We start from the raw sequence: 14,740 nt of genomic DNA on the forward strand, positions 1-14,740 counted from the left end.
AGCAATATTAAGTTCCCTTGGAGGCCCTCATTACTAAGAGCCCCCAGTGTCTTTTCTCAAACGCTTTGGCTTGCTTTGCAATGTCTGACTCGACTCTCCTTCTTCTTCACTGCTACTTGGAGTGTTCTCACAAGGTTCCTGTTGCTCGTCTTCTTGCTCCTCCACATTTCCTGGTTCTAACGGTCTCATGTTGATTCCCAATCTCTCCAACATTTTTCTTGCCTCTTCTGGATTTTTAGCTCGCAGCAGCTTGCCTTCTTTAAAAACCAAAATCACTGCCGGGTAGCCCCATGAAAATAATATTCCATTTTCAAAAAGACTTTGCGTATAAGGTCTTAGTATTGCTCTTTGCTGGAGTGTCTCTGGAGAGAGGTCCTGTCTTACTATAACTTTATTATCATCAAACTGTAAATCCTTCTGAAGTTTCAAACATTTATAAATATTGTCCCTTATTTTCTCTCTTGCAAAAGCCATAATAACATCCCTTGGCTTTGCTCCCAGGCTTGGCTTGGGGCGTAGAGATCTGTGTACTCTTTCTATATCTTCCGTTTGTATCCTTAAATCATAACGCTCAAGCCATTCCAGTAGTTTTGATTCAAGGTCTTTCTGTGTAATCTCTTCAGGGATGCCTGATAAGCGAATGTTTCTTCTCCTTTGACGATCGCTTACAAACGCTAATTTGCTCGTTAGCTCTTTAATTTTGTCTTCATTAACTTGAGCTTTTTTGGCTGCCTTATCAGCCACCTTTTTTATGTTCTTAATTTCTATGGCCATCTGTCTCAGGTCTGTTTTAAGAGCTTTAATATCGCCCCTTACATTCTGTTCTGAAGAAGCAATGAGCTGTGTTAAATCCTTCAGCTCCTTTTTAGTCGCCATGTTCTCTTCTCGCTTTCTGGCCTCCTCCCAGGGAGCGGAGAGTAAAGAGATGATAAGAAATCACACTTCCAAAGACTCACTCTGATTAATGCCCTCCAGGTCTTGCTTCCTTCCACAAATATTTCAAACTGTTTTCAAAAGTTTATCTCTCTTCTTCGATGGCTTAATAACAAATTTCTCCGGGAGTACGTTCTGGGAGCGTCTTAACCGATTTGACGCATGCGTGGTTCCCCCGGAAACCCATATGTTTCAATACCATCTGCAAGAAAGATCTATCAACCCGATCGAAGGCCTTCTCTGCGTCTAGAGAAATAAGGAGGGCGACAACATCTTTCTGAGCGTGGATCGCGGCCAAATCCGTGATAAGCCGAATATTATCTGCACCAGAACGTCCTTGGATAAAACCGGTTTGGGAAGGGTCGACCACCGAGACCAATCTTTTTGAAACTTGGAGGGTATTTTGGAGAGAGGCACCAGATGCTACGCTGTGAATTTGGGGTCTCTACCGCAAAAGACAGCTCCCCCAGAGCCCCAGATACCCGTGGACCCATTCTTCATTATTTCCTATGGGAATACATCTCCCTAGGGAATAATAGAGTTCCCAGCAGACATTCCCCTCCCTTCCCCCCGCTTTCTGATGACCCTGAAGCGGGGGGAGGGCCTCCAAACCGGGGGATCCCCTGCCCCCACCTGGGGATTGGCAACCCTACTACCATAAGTTGGAATTGGGCCAGTCTAAATTTTTAGATCTATATTTGGAGTACCTCTCTGTGTTCCCAGTGTCCTTAGGTAAGAGGCAGGCCTAGTATTACTAGAAGCACAGGCCTGGTTTCACGCTCTATGTTTCTGGTGTAGGCTAAATTTCTCCTCCTCTGAACTAGTTTCCTCAGTCCTGTTAGATATTTATTTTTTTATTTTTTTTATTTGTGATTTATATCCCGCCCTTCCCACTAGGTGGCTCAGGGCGGCTTACAACATGTAAAATCTAACATAAAAATATAAATTATGGATAAAAATTAGTCATTCACAGTTTACCCACTAAAAATCTAAAAATCTAAACAATCACATAGTTATATTTAAAACATTCAAGACATATGGCGGTCTTACATCTCCACTCAGTTTCAGTTTCAGTGCTGGCTAGTTGTAGGCCAGCCGGAAGAGGACTGTCTTACAGGCCCTGCGGAATTGCACAAGGTCCCGCAGGGCCCTTACCTCTTCCGGCAGCTGGTTCCACCAGGACGGGGCCATTACAGAGAAGGCCCTGTCCCTTGTGGTTTTCAGCCGGGCTTCCTTTGGCCTGGGGACAACCAGGAGATTTTGAGTTCCCGATCTCAGTACTCTCTGGGGCACGTGTGGGGAGAGACGGTCCTTCAGGTAGGCAGCTCCTAGGCCATATAGGGCTTTAAAGGTGATGACCAGCACCTTGTACCAAACTCGGTGAGATATTGGCAGCCAGTGCAGAGCCCGGAGCCCCGGCTGAATGTGCTCCCATCTTGGGAGCCCCAATAACAGCCGGGCAGTGACGTTCTGCACTAGCTGCAATTTCCGGGTTCGGCACAGGGGCAGCCCCATGTAGAGGGCATTGCAGTAGTCCAACCTCGAGGTGACTGTTGCATGGATCACCGTTGCTAGGTCACCGCGCTCCAGGAAGGGAGCCAACTGCCTTGCTCGCCTAAGATGGAAAAATGTGGACTTGGCAGTGGCTGCTATCTGGGCCTCCATCATTAATGAAGGCTCCAGTAGTACCCCCAGGCTCCTGACCCTATGCGCCGCAATCAGCGGTGCACCGTCAAAAACCGGTAGGGGTATTTCCTGTCCCGGACCCCGGCGGCCCAAGCAAAGGACCTCTGTCTTCGCCGGATTTAGCCTCAGCCCGCTCAGCCTGAGCCACCTAGCCACAGCCTGTAACGCCCGGTCTAGATTTTGTGGAACGCAGACCGGCCGGTCGTCCATAAGCAGATAGAGCTGGGTGTCATCAGCATACTGGTGACAACCCAGCCCGTACCTTCGGGCAATCTGGGCGAGGGGACGCATATAGATGTTAAATAACATCGGGGAGAGAACCGCACCCTGGGGCACTCCGCAATCAAGCGTGTGCCTCTGGGACAGCTCGTCCCCGATGGCGACCCTCTGTCCCCGACCTTCAAGGAAAGAGGAAAGCCACTGCAAGGCCAACCCCTGAATCCCCGCGTCTTTTTTTTGTTGTTGTTCAAAGTGGATGAGAGTAATTGAGGACAAGCTGTTACTACTTAGTTTTTCCAGTGCAGCATTGTTGCATCTTGGTTACCAAGGAGCTAAAGCCATAGTCAAAAAAAGATTATGGGATAGCTCCCTTCAGATGAATAGATGACTATTCAATTCCAGCAGTAGGGTATTGTAATCAAAATTTTGCTCTGGCCTTCTTGCTGGAATTTCATAAACATTGTAGAGCCTTTACCATGACCTGACTCAATGTGTTACCATCTGCCTTGCTCGAAGGGATATATGCACATATTTCATATGTGAAGCATCTCTGTCTTTGTCAATCTGGATCAGTAGAGACAATTGAACGTGTCCTTTTACACTGTGAGCTTTACCAGAACATCCAGTCTTCATGTATTATTCCATTTACCTCCAGATTTCTGGGCAGATCTAATCAATTTTATGCTTCTCTGCTTCTTGCCAATCACTGTCATGAAATAACTTCCATGGTAGCAAGGTTTTGTTCCTTGGCATGTTTAATTAGGCAGCAAACATGATCCTGTTTTAATGTACTTATTCTAGCTAATGCAGTTTACTTATATTTATTATATGTATTATATTTAACTCCAATTTTAATGCTGTATTTTAGCTAAGAATTTTTTAAAGTTTATTTAATACATGTCATATCACCCCACAATTTTTTTTAAAAAAATAGAAATTTACTGGGATGTGGAGCAAACCCCCAAAGTAAAGTTTGTATGAACAGGGCCCCATACAGTCAAGAGAAAAGTCAACAAAAAATCAGGGCAAGGAAGGTCAACGATATGTCTTAAGTCTAATCAGAAAATGGCCCCTACAAAATGGTTTGGAATCTGTCCCATACCATCCCATAAAAGTTTGTTTAATGCATCCCCCACACACATCACCCCACAAATAGAAATTCACTGGAATATGGAGCAAACCCCAAAAGCAAAATCTGTAAGAACAGGGATGCACACAATCAAGAGAAACATTGACAGAAAACCAGAGCAGGGAAGGCCAACTAAACTAAGAATTTTTTGACATGCAACTGATCTTTGATCATAATAAACTAAACTAGCAGGAGTGAACAGCCTGTCCTCATTACAACAGAAAGCGTTCCAAGACTCATAATTCTCTGTTGGAAAAAACCCATTCTGATTCACTTCACAAACCAAAGAATCAGTTATTCAATCTCCCCATCATATTATATCTTTTGTTCCTAGCAACACAGACTACACTCTGACCGATTTCGCACTCACCTTATGCTGCTCTCACGTTCGTCTTCTCAGCACGGCTCCCTTCTGATTTCCCACTATCTGCCCCGGGGCTGCAGCAAGCATTGGCATTTTCGCGCAGCAAACAGAAATCACTAAAAACCAGTTTCTGTTTGCTGCACGAAAATGCCAATTCTTGCTGCAGCCCAGGGACAGATAGTGGGAAATCGGAAGGAAGCCACACTGAGAAGACAAACATGAGAGTGGTGTAAGGTGAGTGCGGAATCGGTCTACATCTAAAACACTACACTACACTACAGCCAAAAAAACCACTACAACTGAGTACTCATAAATTTAACAAAAATAAAATTCATGGATCTACTTAGGCCAAAAATAAAATAATTGCAATCTTTTACACATATACAGGGGGGTGGACTACCATAGTGCTGATTCTTTTCTAATTATACCTGAGCATTCCATTGGAGCTTTGAGCATTGCATACAGGGCCTTAGTAGATCCATGGGCATATGAAATATTGTGCATCTTGATGAATTGCCCATGTTGCATCTCTAGAATATTTATCATCACTTACTCCATGGGTGAACATCTCAGTGTGAGTAAGGCCCATTCTGTGTATGATCAGTTTTATTATGTATTTGTTTTATTATGTATCAGTTTTATTTAGGTATTTGTGAGTTTCATGTATTGTGCAGGGGGTTGGACTAGATAACCCTGGTGGTCCCTTCCAACTCTATGATTCTATGTATATTTTTGTTAAATTTATGGAGTGCTCAGTTTAAATTTTACCACTGAGAAAGGCTTTTAGGCGAAACATGTTTGGTATTAGTTCTTATATATGGATATAATGTGTACCTTTTAACCTGTATTTATATGATTGGACATTTGTCTCTATATAAGGATTAGGTACATATATGCAGAATCATAGAGCTGTGTTTTTTAAAATGATATTTTAGAGGTGTTGCACTGGCAGCCAACCACCTGCACCACAGCAACCATCAGGATGGGGCTGCCCACCTAAGTACTGTAATACAGAGCTCTCATTCAGATTCTTATATTTACTCAGTGATGTACATAATGCCTTTTTCACATGCTTAAAAATACATGGATTCTGATTTATTTTTAGTTTTCTTGTTTCATTATAATGTTATTTGTTTGTTTATCTTATTGTAGTTTGCCTTTCTCACTGAGGCTCAAGGCAGATTATATTGAATACAACAATGCCACCCAGCAGTGTGAGAGATCTAATAAATAATGCCGTAGGACTACTCCTATGAAATTGCTTATTAGATCTCTCACACTATTGTTGTTAGTTTCCAATATACTGATCTGTTCTTTCTTCAACAGCTCATTAATTCAAATAAGTGTGATGGCTGGATTTTCAAATTTACTGAATAATTCCAAGTAAAAAATAGATTACACTGAATATTCTTTTCAGATTTTACTTGCATTTTTCTAGCTTTAGTTATTCTCATAAGAATACTAATTTTAATAAAACCTATGTGGTAAAAATTCTGTTATGTATAGCTGAACTATAAAATTAGAGCAAAAGTTTATCATTGTAATAAAAATAGCTTGAAATTTTATATGTAATTGTAGCATGCATATACTTGAAGTGCAGTCCTCCTAAATGAAAAAGAAAACATGTGGATACTTCTTCTCTAAAGAATGAGTTCATCAAAGGCAGATGTATTATTTCTGTATTCTTTCTTTAATTACCACACAAATTGTAAATGTCATAAGGATATTCTATTGTCATAGGTTGTAGGCTATTAAAGTAAAGAACAAAAATGAAAATTAGCAGAAAAGTAATATGTTTTGTTATGTTTGCTTTGCCAAACAAGGACATATGCACTTGAAAAAAAGACAAAACTTCAGGAGAAACACAGCCAGATGATGCCAGTCTTCAAGCCGAGCATTGACTGAATTGCTGTGTCTGAAGCCTATAGGTTAAAGCTGTAATTATTATGGCTTTCATTTATAAATCCTCCCCACAATGCTGCCATAAAATGTTCATTCCAGTTGCTCAAGAGAACAAAAGGTCCAGAGCAGAAGCAATTGTATCCTGTTGTAGAGTAACTCACTTTCCACTAATACGGGTCTTAACCTTTTTGGGGTCATAGACTCCTTCAAGAATCTGATGAAAGCTATGACCCCCACTGCAGAAAAATGTAATAGTGAGGCAATGATGATGATTGTACATTACCTGAGCATTTACTGTAGCATCTCATGCCCTCCTACATTTGTTTGGAGTGAAACATTACTGTAATAACATAATTAACAATGTTTTTTGTAAAGACAATTTTCAAAGTAACAGGAAGGAAATCAGAGGGGAAGGGAAACAATTTTTGAGCCTGGTTCCATGGACCCCTTAAGGAACCTACAATAGTATCCATTGCTTAAAAGGAACAGTGACTCTTGTGACTTGTGCACTTGGGCTTCATGTATATGTTCATTATTTCCCTAGGTGCGCTCAGCTGTGTGGAGCATGGATGACTATAAATTGATCTCCTGTGGCACAGATGGAGCAGTTTATGAATGGAACCTCCAGAATGGCAAAAGGGAAACTGAGTGTGTGCTCAAGTCTTGCAGCTACAGTGGAGTGGCAATATCATCTGATGCAAAAATAATCTTTGCTGTTGGATCTGACCACACTATCAAGGAGATCTGTGATTCCTCGGTGAGTTCACACTCCCATATTGCTGGCAGGATGACAGCTATTGTGGTGCTATTCCTCATATGAAACCAGTGTTGGGTCCCATAACTGTCAGTGTCTGGTGTTGCCTGTCTGTTCCACATGGTGCTGGTAACATTTGCATTTCTTTTTTCCTCATCTGTGACAGTACAGCTATTTTCCAGTCTACAGATAAATGTTTGCACAGGGAATCAGATACAACACTGTAAAACCTGGTGTGACTCCTGTCTTTCCAGATCTTGCGGGAAGTGCCTACTTTTGATGTTGCTTACACTTGCATAGTCGTATCTCATTCCGGCCGCATGGTATTCACTGGAACCTCCTCAGGGGCCATCCGGTCCATGAAATACCCACTGCCTACGCAAAAGGAATTCAATGAGTATCCAGCCCATCATGGTCCCGTCACAAAGGTAAAGGCCAAATATACACATCAGCTTCTAGTCATGTTGATTGCTCTGCCCTTTGTGTATCTTTTTCCCCCTCAGCCTACAGTATCTGCTAATTTACTAGGGGGGGGGGGGGGGTGAAAGATGGGTATTCAATCATGCCAAAGTAGAATGCATTTATTATATTCCAAAGGAACTTAATGGAAATTGATAGTCACCAGACACTGTTGACTCATGTTGTAGCAAGCAGTGAGGATGAGTACCATCCCAATGCTCCCCAGCCCTTGCCCTTGTTACTCCCATCCAAATTGAGCTCACTTAGCTTGTGTGAGTTCAGGGAAGCTCGCTATCCGTGGACAACTGTGGTCTGACCGCTCTGTGAGTAGAGGGCTTGTCAATCAAAGTGGAGAATTTTTGTTCATTCTAGTGTGAGGAGGTTCTACCAGTTCTTGTCAATAATATATTATGGTTGTGGACCAGCAGAATAAACCATATATGAATAGAGAATTTATCAGAATATACATACAATTCTCCAGGGCTTTTTTTGGCAGAAAAAGCCCAGCAGGGACTCATTAGCATATTAGACCACACCCACATATTAGCATATTAACTCATTAGCATATTAGGTTACATATTAGCATATTAGGCCACAGTAGCTGGGATAATCAAGTGCAAATGGAACTGGTGGTAGCCGGCCCCACCTGCCCCCCTTCCTCCATACCCCAGCAGCAATCCTTCAGAAGACAATGCCCACCACTCAAGCAAGCAAGGAAGGAAGATAAAGCAAATTGACAGAAATGAATACATAGAGTGCAGCAGTGGGAAAATAGTCAGGGAGAAAGAGAGAGAGATAGAGGGGGGAAGAAATTGGAAATAAAGTAAATAGACAGGGAGAGAGACAGACAGACAGAAAGGAAGAATTAATGAATGAAAGGGAAGGAAGGGGAGAGAGTTGGAAACAAATAGAGAAAGAGAGGAGGAAGGAATGGGAAAAGCAAATGGGCAGAAATGAATAAATAAATAAATAAATAGAGAGGAGAGAGTGGGAAAATAGGGAGAAAGAGATAGATGGGGGGGAGTTTGAATTAGAGCAAATGGACAGAAATGAATAAATAAATAAAGAGAGAGGAGGGAATGGAAAAATAGACAAGGAGAAAGAAAGGGGGGAGTTGGAAATAAAGCAAATAGACAGAGAAAGAAAGACAGAGACAGAATGAAAAAAATAATGAAGGAATGAAAGGGAGGAGGAAGGTGTTGGAAATAAAGCAAATGGAGAAAGACAGAAAGAGAGGGGGGAGTTGGAATTAAAGCAAATGGGCAGAAGTTGTTGTGTATGCTGATCTGTATTGTGCATATCTATTGGTGTTTCTGCCTGGCTTATTGGGGCCTGTAGGACTGAGTTTGGAGATCCGGGAAAAATGGACAGTAGGATCCAAATCCCTGCTGCCCTGCTCCAATCATGGGCCCCCTGCTGGTTTGAATGGTCCAATAATGTGCTTGCACGGGAACCCTGGGTGTATATAAGTTGGCCCCATTGGCCCAGTGTTCAGTCTCAGAGTGCAGCCCTGTACTATGCTGTACTGCAATAAAAAAGGTATGATCACTACTCTTCGTTGCATTGAACACACTATATTATAGAAGTGAATAAAAAAGAGAGTGGGGAAGTGGGAAAATAGATAGGGAAAAAGAAAGTGTAAGAAGGGGAGGGAGCTGGAAATAAAGCAAATAGACAGGGAGAAAGAAAGACAGAGAGACAAAAAGAATGAAAGAGGGAGGTGGAGGAAGTTAGAAACGGACAGAAATAAATGGGGAGAGTGGGAAACTAGACATGGAGAAAGAAAGAGTTGGAGGTAAGGAGTTGGAAATAAAGCAAATACAGAGAGACAAGTGAAGCAAAGAAAAAAAGAGAGAAGGCCCCCTCCTAGCCACCTACCAAGAGAGGCCGTGCCTTGCCAAGGCATCCCCAACCAGAAACATCTCTCTACCACTGCAAGGACAATAGGGTTGCCAAATCCAACCCCAGAAATATCTGGGGACTTTGGGGGTGGAGCCAGGAGACTTTGGGGGTGGAGCCAGGAGACACTGGGGTGGAGCTAGGGGGGAGGGGGGAAACGGCGCCGGGGAGCATGACGAGCCGCCCCACAGCTGCCGCCTCTTCTCCGCTCACCGGGGCTGCTGAGATGGGCTCAGCCTGAGCCCATCTTGGAGGAGCAGCCACGGCGAGCAGAGCAGAGGCGGCGCGGCGGCCTCTTCTCCGCTCGCCGTGGCTGCTCCTCCGAGATGGGCTCAGGCTGAGCCCATCTCGGAGGAGCAGCCACGGCGAGCAGAGAAGAGGCCGCCGTGCCGCTGCCGCCTCGCCCGCTCCGCCTCTGGGGTGGAAGCGGGGGGGGGGTGGAGGTGGGCCGGGAGCGTGGCGAGCCACAAGTCCGGGTCCTAGAAGGGCCCGAATTCGCGGCTCGCCATGCTCCTGGCCTGCCTCGCCCTCCCCTGTGCTGCTGCCGCCTCTTGGCTGCTCCTCCAAGATGGGCTCAGCCTGGGCCCATCTAGGAGGAGAAACTGCGGTGGGCGGGGAGGGGGCGGCAGCGGCGCGGCGGCCTCACCGGCTCCAGGATCCGGCGGCTCGGCGCCGTTTCCCCCCTCTCCCTCCGCTTCCATTTTTGGGGGGAGCGGGGGAAGAGGGTGGAAATCCTGGGGTCCCCCGCCAGGGCGGGAGGGTTGGGAAGCCTAAAGGACAACTGGCCTCCCACTGCCCACCCAGAGAGGCCTGGCTGCATGAGGCTTCCCCAAGCCAGGAAAGGCCTTGCACAGCATAGGTGCTCTACGGCTGCCTCTACCCCCACCCCCACCAGCCCAAAAACCCACCTGCTGCCACTCCAGAGTGGTGTCTAGGCCTTCCAAGGCTGCCCAGGGAAAATCTGGGGCAGGCCCTGCGCAGCATGGGTGCTCTCCAGTTGCCCCCTCTCCCCCACCCACATAGAAAATCAGCCACCCTAACTCTCAGGCTCCAAGTGGTAGTGGTGCCATCATCCATTGTTGAATTGCTGGGTGCAGGACTGGGCTAAGCAGCTGCAGATGGCTGCTCTGCCAGGCCTCCAACTCCACAGCACTCCTCTGTTCCTCCTCCTGGTGCACTGGCCAGGAGTTCCCTGTGGCAACGCCAGACAGCAGAGCTGGAAGGAAGGAGGCAGCGGGGAGCAGCAGCAGCACAATGGAGGGGCAGAGCCAGAATGCTGGGGGCCCTAGTCGGAACTGCGTTCCAATGCATTCTGGTTTTTAAAAAGCCCTGCAATTCTCCATTAAGATATATAAAAAAGCAAATATGTGTCACTAAATCAGCACTGTGCCTCAATAGACTCTGGCAGCTGCACAGAATCTGGCAACTCTGTCTAGGGTTGCCAATCCCCAGGTGGAGGCAGGGGATCCCCCGGTTTAGAGGCCCTCCCCCCGCTTCAGGGTCGTCAGAAAGCAGGGGCAAAGGAGGGAAATGTCTGCTGGGAACTCTATTATTCCCTATGGAGATTTATTCCCATAGAAAATCATGGAGAATTGATCTGCGGGAATCTGGGGCTCTGCGGGGGAGGGGGCTGTGTTTTGTGGTAGAGGCACCAAATTTTCAGTATAGCATCTAGTGCCTCTCCCCAAAATACCCCCCAATTTTTAAAAAGATTGGAGCAGGGGGTCCAATTCTATGAGCCCCAAAAGAAGGTGCCCCTATCCTTCATTATTTCCTATGGAAGGAAGGAATTGAAAAGGTGTGCCGTCCCTTTAAATGTGATGGCCAGAACTCCCTTTGGAGTTCAATTATGCTTGTCACAGCCTTGATCTTGGCTCTATCCCTAATGTCTCCTGGCTCCACCCCCAAAGTCCCAATCTTTTTGAAACGTGGGGGGTATTTTGGGGATAGGCACTAGATGCTATACTGAAAATTTGGTGCCTCTACCCCAAAAAACAGCCCCTCCCCAGAGCCCCAGATACCTACGGATCAATTCTCCATGATTTTCTATGGGAATAAATCTCCATAGGAAATAACAGAGTTCCCAGTACACATTTCCCTCCCCTCCCCCCGCTTTCTGACGACCCTGAAGCGGGGGGAGGGCCTCCAAACTGGGGGATCCCTTGCCCCCACCTGGGAATTGGCAACCCTAGCTAAATATTAAAAAGTTTTATGCTACTAGCCCCAAGTAAGTATGACTGCAGATTTCCCAAACAGGGCTGTAGCTTTCACTCTTACAAGCCTCAGCATAGAGCTAGACATCACAATACTTCTAAGCCCAGGTTCCAGTGTACAGCCTCAGCTTCCAATTCACCCAGTGCTCTCCATGGAGAGGGTACCAGACAGGTCACAGACAACAGAAGCCATGATGTTAAAATACCCTTAGTGGTAGGAAGGTTCTAAGAATTCCATCAAGAGTGGTAATCAGCCACCATAAAAACAGCAGTCACCTAGACCATTGGAAACATTTCTCAAGTTTGTTCTTTCTTGGAGAGCCAGGGCCCTGGAAAAACATGCTCTGGTTCTCCAGCAGAGCAGATATTTAGGGGGATGTACTTTATATTTTTATGGCCAAAGAATAACTATTGGAAGCCATACTGGACCTCAGATGGCTGCACAAATTGGTACAGCAATGCAGTCTCAAGATGAAGATCCTGAAGACATTTGGGGAGTCCTTGCACCAAGGAGACTTCCTTCCTTCTGAAATGGCCTGAATTGACATTTTCAATTGACATCTAAGCATAGTCAGTTTATTATCCTTCTCTCCATCTGTTGTCATGCTGGGGGAGGGGGCTCTTACCAAGACCACAGCTAAAAGGACATGATGTATTTCATGCTAACCCATTCATTTGACACTGCAAGCTTTGCAGATTCCCAGCTAGGGTAGTGGGGCTTATTTTAAAATCACCTGCCTGAATAAGAGCTCAGCACAAGACATCCATTTTATCCTCTCCTTGGATAACCCCAAAAAACTGTTTCAGTCCCACTACTAGCCTACAGTTTCTGCAAGAATCTGCATCTACTAAAAGCCTCTAAGGCAGGGGAAAGCAACCCCAAGTATGCATACAAAGCAGCAGCATGCAAGACCATTCTGCTCAGTGGGCTGAACTGCCTCCTCACCCAAAAGGCTGAGGTGAGCCTCTGAAGTATTAGCAGCACTGCTGGGCCACAGCCTGCTACCAATGTGTCTGTCCAAGTACAATACACATCCCTTTTCTGCCCCCTCCTTTTGTTTGCTGGGACAATGGCACAACAGTATTTTCACAGGTAGACAGGGCAAGGGTTGTTGTTATTTGTCACTCAGACAAAAAGGGTTGCTTGTCCTTGGTCTAGATGTTGATATTCACAAATAATCCTGAAAGCAGAAATAAGTCTCAGAGTTCAGTATGTCTCTTCTTATTTTCTCCCAGATGTCCGTAACGTTTGATGACCAGTTCCTTCTAACATCTGCAGAGGATGGCTGTCTGATTATCTGGAAAATATATGATAAAGAAGGAAGAGGGCTGAAAAGGGAGAGAGATGTGCCATACTCTGATGAAGTGCTGATTACTAGAACAGATATGGAGGAGAAGGTTAGTGCAAAACATAAGTACTGTTCTGGGTATGTATCATATATGCATGCAAAGCTGCACAATATCCTTCAAGTAGAAAATGACTGAATATCAATCTCAATGCAGCTCAGATCTTCATATAGTAGCACCATTACCATAAAAGAGAGCTTACTAGAACAAAGCCTACAGTGAAGGACTGAGATATTACAGACATGAAGGACTGCATCTTTCCACATGTCTGGGAAGATCCCATGGTCTTCTCACCAAGACCTGCTGTCAATTTTTTCTCTTAAGAAAGGGGAAGGCTGCTTTGGCCCATGCCAGAATGTTTTCTATGGCAGCTCCATCCCTTTGGAACAGGCTACCAGACTATACAAGAGTTGTTACTTCCCTTTAGCAGTTAAGGAAAAGATGAACTGTTTTAGAAGAATCTTTGGCTAAATGTTGGTTTTATATTTGATTATATTAGTGGCAGATGATATTTGTTTATATTAAATAAATAAAGCTTAGTTCCTCGGTCATATTGCTTCAGATCTCTGAGAGTGGCTTCATGAGACATAGCAGCAAATCATGTTTGCCTCCTTGTTTGCCTGTTCAATAAATATGCTCAGAAACACATGTGTGCTGACATGCCACATAAAAGTTTTTTGCATGTACCAGTCATCATGTAATGTGAGAATCTATCTATAAGACACTTCCAATAAAAGAATCCACAGAAGTTTCTTTTTATTTCAGGATAATTATTATACTTGAATATTGATTCACTGACATCTTTAACTAAAACTCCCGTAATTCCTTGCTTTGCAGACTCAGATAATGTTGGAACTGAGAACTCGTGTAGAGGAGCTGAAGATGGAAAATGAGTACCAGCTACGCCTCAAGGATATGAATTATAATGAAAAGATTAAGGAACTAACTGAGAAGTTCATCCAGGAGATGGAATCACTGAAAACCAAAAATCAGGCAAGGAATAATGGCAAATGCCTCACTTAACCTGTCCTTTCTCATCATCCAAGCTCTTATAGGATTTAAAGGCATCATCTCTGTGTTTTTCAGGTTTTAAAAACAGAGAAAGAAAAACAGGAAGTACAGCACCAGGATCAGCTTGCAGAACTAATGGAGAAGCAGTCAAGGGAGGTGCAAGACTTAGGTTAGGAGAGCCATAAATAAGTCCTGCCTCTAAAATGTGGGAAAGGGCTTTGATCCTCATGACAAAAAGAAAAGAAAGAAAGAAAAAGAAAGTGAAAAAAGCAAACCATTCAGAGTTTTATCTGTATTTAATCTGTAGTGCTGAAGAAGTATAATCTGAATCTAAATTGGCATGTTGGGAATAATTTGCTGTAAACAGAATTACTTTTACCTTGTAAATATGGCAATTGGGAAGAAAGGGAAGACTTAGTAAAGAAAGATGCAAAGAGCACTTGGTTGTACAGACATGACCTGAAATAAAGTATGATTTGGAGGTTCTTCAAAGTATCCTATCCATTCAAGCCACCCAGAACCCATTGTTTAGCTTGCCATTCTTTCCAGGCTATCTGTCATACTGATCAAATTGACTGGAAAGACTTCACAAATGATGTAGTCTCTTTAAACCAAGCATCAGTGTTTATATAGGATTCTCTTATACAACATTGAATCTGTGGCAGAGGGGGGGGGGGCGTTCTCCCACACTTGTGGCTTAGCTCTAAAAAGCCAACACTATTGGACTGGAAATTCTTGTGTATACATAAATGCATGATTCACAAAATATAACTTCCAAGCTACTAGTGATCTATGAGAAATGGGGGTGAGAGTGAAGTTATGCA

General features: G+C 44.3%; 1 protein-coding gene across 1 annotated transcript in view; it reads left to right on the forward strand.

The window, feature by feature from the left end:
- The window catches only part of CFAP57 (cilia and flagella associated protein 57), a 47,668-nt gene that overhangs the window by 20,052 nt on the left and 12,876 nt on the right, over window positions 1-14,740 (forward strand). Inside the window, exons 9-13 of the mRNA XM_060231631.1 lie at window positions 6,778-6,990; window positions 7,242-7,415; window positions 12,795-12,956; window positions 13,743-13,898; window positions 13,992-14,085. Of these exons, the coding sequence (XP_060087614.1) occupies window positions 6,778-6,990; window positions 7,242-7,415; window positions 12,795-12,956; window positions 13,743-13,898; window positions 13,992-14,085 (799 nt within the window). The remainder of the gene's footprint in view (window positions 1-6,777; window positions 6,991-7,241; window positions 7,416-12,794; window positions 12,957-13,742; window positions 13,899-13,991; window positions 14,086-14,740) is intronic.

This window comes from Heteronotia binoei, chromosome 2 (assembly GCF_032191835.1).
Source record: "Heteronotia binoei isolate CCM8104 ecotype False Entrance Well chromosome 2, APGP_CSIRO_Hbin_v1, whole genome shotgun sequence".
NCBI classification, from domain to species: domain Eukaryota; kingdom Metazoa; phylum Chordata; class Lepidosauria; order Squamata; family Gekkonidae; genus Heteronotia; species Heteronotia binoei.